General features: G+C 48.2%; 2 protein-coding genes across 4 annotated transcripts in view; one reads left to right on the top strand and one right to left on the bottom strand.

The window, feature by feature from the left end:
* Positions 1–7,904, bottom strand: part of SIRT3 (sirtuin 3) — a 21,134-nt gene extending 13,230 nt beyond the window's left edge. Inside the window, exons 1-4 of one of the 3 annotated variants that reach the window (XM_008586571.1) lie at positions 7,817–7,904; positions 3,507–3,698; positions 3,187–3,419; positions 1,595–1,695 (exon numbers count right to left, since the gene is read on the bottom strand). In XM_008586571.1, the coding sequence (XP_008584793.1) occupies positions 1,595–1,695; positions 3,187–3,419; positions 3,507–3,553 (381 nt within the window). In that variant the 5' untranslated portion in view covers positions 3,554–3,698; positions 7,817–7,904. Of the gene's footprint in view, positions 1–1,594; positions 1,696–3,186; positions 3,420–3,506; positions 5,129–7,346; positions 7,428–7,816 lie in introns of those variants that run through there. The other 2 variants (XM_008586570.1, XM_008586569.1) reach the window with 2 other exon arrangements.
* Positions 7,614–8,007, top strand: part of PSMD13 (proteasome (prosome, macropain) 26S subunit, non-ATPase, 13) — a 15,089-nt gene continuing 14,695 nt past the window's right edge. The window contains exon 1 of the mRNA XM_008586579.1: positions 7,614–7,834. Coding sequence (XP_008584801.1) covers positions 7,614–7,834 — 221 coding nt within the window. The remainder of the gene's footprint in view (positions 7,835–8,007) is intronic.

Genomic DNA, 8,007 nt, shown 5'->3' with positions numbered 1-8,007 from the left:
GCGGGCGCAACACCGAGGGTTGCGATCCCGTTGCCGGTCCCAGTCCGGTACGGGTGCGACACTGAGGGTTGCAATCCGTTGCCGGTCATGAAAAAAGACAAAAAGAAAAAAAAGAAATTTCTTCAAAGAAGATATACAAATGGCCAACAAGCACATGAAAAGATGCTCAATATCAGTTATTAAGGAAATGCAAATCAAGTCTACAATGAGATACCATTCTTGCCCATTAGGATGGCTACAAACAAAAAGTAGATAATAGTAAGTGTTAGCAAGCATGTGGAGAAATCAGAACCCTTATGCACTGCTGGTGGGAATGTAAAATATTACAATTGCTATAGAAAACAGTGTGGTAGATCCTCAAAAAGCCAAACATAGAATTACCATATAACCCAGCAATTCTACTCCTAGGTACATGCCCAAGAGAATAGAAAACAGGGACTCAAACAAATACCTGTACATGCATGTTCACAGCAAAAATATCCACAACAGCAAAAAGGTCGGAAAAATCATCCATCAGAATGTGAGTGGATAAACAAACTGTGGCACACACATTACTCAGCCATAAAAAGGGAAGAAGAATAAACTGATGCGAGCTACAATGTGAACAAACCATCAAGATGTGATGCTGAGTGAAGGACGCCCAACACAAAAGGTCACACAGTGTATGACTCCATTACATGAAATACCAAAACAGACAAACCTATGGAGACAGAGGGCAGGTTGGTAATGGCCAGGGGCCAGAGGAGGGGAAATGGGGAGTGACTGCTTAATGAGCATGGGGTCTCCTTATGGGGTGATCCAAGTATTGTGGAAGTTGACAGAGGTGACGACTGTACAAGGCTGTGAATGACTAAATGCCAATGAATCGCACAGTTTAAAATGCTTAATTTTATGTTATGTGGATTTCACCTCAATAAAAAATAAAAGACACGGTCCTGCGCCATGTTGATATTTCAGAGTTTTATCCTTACTTGTTAAGATTTTCCACCCGGTCCTATCCTACTTTAAGAAAGCCATCCTATGGAAATATTCACAGAAGTACACAGGGGTACAAACATGGGTATCACCATTGTATTATTTTTTAAAGTGAAAATTACAAATATGAAAAAATGTCCCATAATAGGTGAAGAGCTAAATGTAATAAAAAGTGAGCAGAACTGTAGGTTTTGACAAAAGATATCCATGAAACTTTGTTCAGTAAAAATGCAAGTTGTATAATATTAAGCATAACATGATCCCATTACTGAAAAAAAAGTTTTATCTGTTAGTGTGGGTATATATACATAAATGTGTGCATGTATGTTTACATACACATACCTCCTTTTTTAAGAAAGGCCTGGAACTTTATACACCAAACTGTTAAAAGTGGTTAGTAGCAACCGGTTGAAGGGAAATTCATTTTCCCTACATATTTCTGTATCACCTTAATTTTTCACAAGCATGTATTACTTCTCTAATTTGAAACTAAAGAAAAATATTTTCACACTATTATTTTTCTGTCATCCTTCTGACACGATGCTTATAAAATACCACTTTTCCCAGTCACCCCCACTGCAAACTGCAAAAGGGACACACCATCAGTGGGATAACTCACCCAAAAGGCCTCTCCTGGAAAAGGTGTTCGACAGACTGTGCAAGTAGCAGAGGCAAAGGTCCCGTGAGCTTCAACCAGCTTTGAGGCAGGGATGCCAGACACTGAAATTCAAACCAAAGCTAAGTGTTGCTGCCTCTGGGGTGGCTGCAAAGTCCAAAAGCATAACTTCTAGGCTCAGCAGACCTCCTGGAAGGAGTCACAGCCCCCAGTAGAGCCTGATGTCCCTTCTGTATCACCTACAGTGATGCTCCACCAACTAGGATAAGGCACAGGGACACAGGGCTACCAGGTGGAGCCAAATCACAGCTACAACAAAGCCTGTCAAAACACAGTACGAAAAAGCACTTGATATAAGCTCAGATAAAATTATATACAGTATCTAAGGAACACTTTTTCTATTCTACAGACACCGGGTAAAAATGAAGATATAAATACCATAAATTTTTAAAAATTGCTTGGTGAAAAACAGACAAAAAGTAACTTCTCACTAAAGTTGTCTGTTACCACCATCTGGTTCTGAAGGCTGTGGTGGGCAGAGACAGGGTCCCAGCTGCAGGCAGCCTCCCAAGTCCCTGCTACTATCCTAAGTATGCAGCACTAATGCCCACAGCCAGGTGCCAAGGTGACTCCTCTTTTCAAAGCACAACACATCTGTAGACTGGCTGAGAGCTGACTGCCACAGCACCTGCCACCTCCCTGCACAAGAGAAAGAGGCCCCACCAAATGCTTCTCCAGGATGCACGGCCAGAGGACAGCACAGTCTGTGAATCACTGGCTGTGGCCACCATGTGGATACAGTCCAGAAATCATCATAAACTGAGTCTGACAATATTAAGGAATTATGAGTGATTCTTTAGTGTGATCATGGCATCAGAGTTACATTTTTAGAAGTCTTTATCTTCTAGAGCTACCCACTGATGTATTTATGGATTACTTCTAGACTAAATTTACAGTGTGAGGGATTTGCTTCAAAACAATCGGGGATGAGGGACAAGGTGGGGAGACATGAGACAAAGGACTGGCATGTGCTGAAAACAGAAACCAGGTGGTGAAGACATGAGGGTTCATTACATTTTTCTCTTGTTTTTGTGTGCTCAAAAAAATTCCATAATAAAATTTTTTTTTTTTTAAAGATGACCGGTAAGGGGATCTTAACCCTTGACTTGGTGTTGTCAGCACCACGCTCAGCCAGTGAGCGAACCGGCCATCCCTATATGGGATCCGAACCCGGGGCCTTGGTGTTATCAGCACCGCACTCTCCCGAGTGAGCCACGGGCCGGCCCCATAATAAAATTTTTTAAAAAGGGAAAAAGAGAGATCATCATACCAAATTAGCAAAACAATGTCAACGTTAGTTCTGCCCAAAACTCACAGCCCAGCAGGTCTGCCAGGAGAACAGGCCCATAGCGAGGGCCCTACAGCGGCCCTTACACACCCAGAAGACATTATTTTAGGAACAAAGGCATAACTAGTTAGCTCAAAAACAGTCCCCGGGACGAGGTATAAGCACTGGGCCTCAGCCCTATGTAGAAACAGGCACCCTAGCTTTCCCTGCAGGAGAGAGAATGTGTCGGACAGGATGGAGGGCTCACCTCTCTCGAGCCCATCAATATTCTGTGTGTAGAGACGCAGAAGCAGTCCCTTGTCATGGAGTAGTCGGAGGAAGTAGTGAGTGACATTCGGCCTGTAGTTCCCAGGGTACAGCTCCTTGGCCAAAGTGAAAAAGGGCTTGGGGTTGTGAAAGAAAAATGCGAGTTCAAAAATGGCCTCAGGGTATGGGATGTTGTACTTCTGGAGGTTGCTGTAGAGGCCACTCCCTGGAGATCTGCAGAGAGAGAAGAGGCTCTGAGCCCCTTAGAACAGAGCAGGGAGTGGAGTAACGGGGCAGTGAGGGAGGCACTGCAGGCCGTACCTGAAGTCTGGAATGCCACTGGGCGTGCTGATGCCGGCACCCACCATGACCACCACCCTCTGGCAAGCTCTGGCCCGAATCAGGTCAGCTATGTCCTGTAGAGAAAGATTCCCCTTCTCACTGTTGCCTCTGCTTCCAAAGATGCTTAAAGCACCCACAGAAAAAGATATGGGCCTTCTTCCACCTGCGATACTGACAGAAAAAGCAGAGTGGCAAAAGTAACATGTGACAATCAATCTCATGCTAGCGAGAAAAAGTATGGTTCTACCCCTTCCCTCCATCCCCACTGTTGAGAATGTCTACGCACCTCTCTCCAATCCCCCCAAATAATCACCTTTCTCATCATGGATGATTGCTGGGGTCAAAGAGAAAGCAGTCCCAACTCAGAAATCAAGACTTATTTGAGAGCAAAAACTTCAGGTTAATGAGAACTGTGTGAATGAGGAAAGTATCATTTCACAATCCCCGTTACCAAAGGCCGGTGCTGAGAGGACAGGGTTCCACAGCACAAGCTCACACCAGAGCCAACACACCCTTTGTGGAGTCTCTGGGCAAGCTCTCAGCACAGCTGCACACCTTGACCTACCTGGGACGTGATGAACACACGGTGACACTCACAGAAGAGTAAAATTCTCAGAACTTACACTTGTTACTAGGATGAGAAGTAGGCTCTAGAGACCACTCAAGACAAACATTCACACCCTGACAGCTTGGGGTTCAAATGGCTATAGATAGTAGACGGTAGTGAGTGACTGCAGCTCAGGGCTCTCTCTAGAAGCCAGGAGCCAAGAAACTCACAGCAAGGAATTAGGAGTATGTCAGGAGTAGGAGATGGTCTTTCATAGGAAAAAGGCACAAAACACACAAAAAACAAGACACAGGCTCCAGTGAGGCCTCAGAACTTTGTAAATGACTCAGCACCCAGGAAAGCAACAGGAAGAAAACACAGGCAATGCAAATCACACACAGCCTGGGGCAGCACTTGAAAACATCCCCCTAGAGTGTGCACCTGAAAGAGGCACAAGGCACTGAAGCCTCACGAGGCCCTCAATAGCCTCCTGGGTTGCTAGATCTTGGCTCTTAGGGCATCTAACCAAACTGCTCCCGGTCCTCATCTCTTGGCGTCTCCCAGTGATCAGCCCGGAGCTCAGGACAGCCATGACCCAGTGCACAGGCACCTCCCTCACACCCCAGGGCCAGCAGCTACCACATTCCTTCCTCCAGAAGATGGCCCTGTGACTGTCCTAGACAATGCTTCTGTCTGCAGTATAGAGACCCCTCCACTCTGATGGGAAAAGAGATTCCACACACCAAACTGACAACCCTCCCTAAATAAATGATGAGTCTAAAGTGAATACAGACATAAAAACAGGCAACTGAGAATATTTCTTTTACCTATCTGTCATATAGACAAGAAAAAGCAACCTAAAAGCCCACCTTTAGACACATGTCATAACAATTCAGAAATTTTCTTTTAGGGTGATCCTAACTCACTTTTCTGTTTGCTATTTTGTCTTTTGTGTTTCCCATTGCTCCTTACAAAACCAACACTACAAAATCTCTCCACACACCAATCTACCTGACACACTGCTGCCATGGTTTTCCCAAAAGGTCTCTACTCTCCACAGGATCCTAAAGTCTTACTACAACATATCCTACCCCAGTGACAGTTTTAACCACCCAATACTCCCTCCTATATACCCCTCATTTCAGCCAAACAAAAAGTCTCCCTGTTTTGTGGAAATGCCCTAAACCCAGTGTTCCCAAGCCCCCTTCCCACCCAGCTCCCTCTGCCTGAAAAGACTTTTCTCCACCTCAGCATGTCCAAATCCAGGGTCAAGGCCAGGATCAACTGCCACCTCCCTCCCAAAGCCAGGGCTAAATCCCCTGGCCCTCCTCTGGAAGACGAAGGGTCCCTGCTCCTGTTCGGGTGCCAGTCGCCCCTTCCCTCCGTGCAGCTGCCTCACAGCTGTCTCTCACTCCACGCTGGGTCAGCAACGGTGTAATTCGGGGACTGGTTTCCTGCTCACAGACCAGTGGCAGGCCATATGCATCCTTCTGTGTGTTCGCCTCTCCCACCACACAGAGAACACACCTCTGAGAGACATGCAATGAGAAAGGGACACACGATGAGGGAAGACACACTGCAGGGCCCAGGGCACATGAAGGGGAGTCAAACCACTCAACCTGAGCCTCAGCTGCCGAAGCTGAAAGTTTTGAGAAAATATACAGCTGTAAACCTCCCACCAGAAAGTACAGAAAATACACACAGCAGGGAAAGACAATGCTTCTCCTCCTCCCCACGCTGCTGCAGAGCAGGCCACAGATTATGAAGAAGGTTCTGCCACATCAGAGGTGTGCATAAAAGCACCTTGCCCAGGTAGCTCTTGTGAGTGCAAGTCAATGAAACCTAAAAAGGGGTTTTCTGATGAAAACTGTCCAGATGGTCAGGAAGAAGAGGGAATGCCCTGACTCCAAAACCATCCCACTGGCCAAGTACAGGGATCCGAACCCTTGACCTCAGTGTTAAAACACCACGCTCTAATCAACTGAGCTAACTGGCCAGCACCCCACCACCTTTAATCGCCCCACTTCACAAAGCATTAAGGACGTCTATTCACCTAAGGTCCTTATGCAAACACTTACTGAGCTCCTTCTAAATGCAAACCATGAGAGGAAAATTATTACCATTGTTGAGTGCCTACCGAGTGCAAGGTATTACACAGGGTACTTGAAACACAATCCCCATTTACACAAGTAACATGTTTGTGAGTCACTGAAAAACACGTGGACAGAGTTTTACCATACTTAAGGTGTATGACTTAAAGTATATGCTACGAAGTATGAAATTTACTGTGACTAGGGGGATCCTGAGGTGCTGCCTGGGAGAGACACTGTGGAAAGGGATGCAAAGGAGGAATTCACACCAGCGCCCCAAAATCTAAAGTTAAGGGGAAGAAATTCCAGACTGCAGAGAACCAATGCAAATGGACTGCTCCTCACAGGCAACCCTGTGTCTCCCATTTGAGGAGGATGGCAGCCAGGATTTGTGTAATGACAGTCGCTTGCAAATCTCTGATACGTGAATTAGCTCCATGGAAACAAGCCTTTGTCTGTCCTGGTCCCCAGCACCTAGAACACAGTCTGACATAGGACAAAAGCTCAGCAAAGTCCTCTTGGATGAACGAATGACTCCTCAGGATCTCTCATACTTTTTTTTTCTGGCGGCTAGCTCATCAAGGGATTCCAAACCGTGACCCTGTTGTTCTCAGCACGACGACCTCCCAATTGAACTAACTGGCCAGCCCAGGATCTCTTTTCTAAACTCTTCACCAAATAAACATTTTTAGTAGCTGTGCCAGACAGCATCAAGTGAATGCACCATTATTAACTTAATTAAGTATGTTTCCTAACAACTATGATTAACAACTATGGGCCTGAAGATTTTTCCATCTGTAGGCTCAGTTCTTTGGTAAGGACTCCGAAAAGGGTAATGTGTAGACGGGCATGACCACACGCTGGTGGGAGCATTAACTGCACAGTCTCTATAGAGGACAAGTAAAATGTTTAGTGTACTTATACCTTTAGACCCAATAGTCCCAATACTGGGAACTTATCCAAAAAGCGAGGTGCAGACAAGGTATTCACCACAGCATTACCCGTAGTAACTAAAGATCAGAAACCGTTTCGACAGGGGAAGGGTGACACACGACGAGGCCTCCACAGAGTGGACGGACCGCACCGAGCGGGACGGGGCCTGACCTCCAGGACACACCGCCCAGCACGGGGCGGACCCGTCCTGAAGACGGGAGGAGTCACTGCGTGTCCTCGCCGAAATACCTGCGAAGGAAGAGGCGGGGAACCGACGCCCTGGGCCGCGTCCGCAGCGCCGTCGCGACCGCGTCAGCGGAAAGGGGCGTCTGACAGGCCGCGGTCCGGTTCTCAGTGCGGGCCAGTCCCAGGACAACCGCGCCCGCACGGACGCCCTCCGTCCCGGTAAACGCCGGCCGACAGCCGCAGGGCTGCCAACGGCCCCGGGCCCCGCCGCGACCGCCTCCCGGGCCCCACAGCCAGAGGGCGACACCAGCGTGCCGGCCCCACAGCGCCATGTCCTCGGCGCCCGCCCCGCCCCACCGATTTTGGCCCCGCCCCGGCGTCAACTTAGCCCCGCCCCACCGATTTTGGTCCCGCCCCGGCGCGCCCAGGGGCAGGTGGACGCCGGGTAGGGGCGGTTCCCTAGTCTGCTGGTCTCTGGCCTCTTGCTCCGGAGGCCACCCCGGGGTCTGCCGCCCTCCACCCTGCGCTCCCACCTTCTTTCAGCCGGGACGGTAATGTTAACCCATCCTCCCTGCACGCTTCCTGCGGTCAGACATCCATCCACACTTAGTCCCGCAAGACGCTACTAGAAGACCCTCTCCCATCCCCACTTGAGAGGAGAAACTGCGGGTCACGAAGGAAGGCCATGCAGCCAGTCGGTGGCCGATTCGGCCCCGGCGCCGTA

The sequence above is a fragment of the Galeopterus variegatus genome, unplaced genomic scaffold (assembly GCF_000696425.1).
Source record: "Galeopterus variegatus unplaced genomic scaffold, G_variegatus-3.0.2 Scaffold4030, whole genome shotgun sequence".
Taxonomy (NCBI): domain Eukaryota; kingdom Metazoa; phylum Chordata; class Mammalia; order Dermoptera; family Cynocephalidae; genus Galeopterus; species Galeopterus variegatus.
The sequence above is the reverse complement of the archived record's forward strand: the minus strand, read 5'-3'. Positions and strand labels throughout refer to the sequence as shown.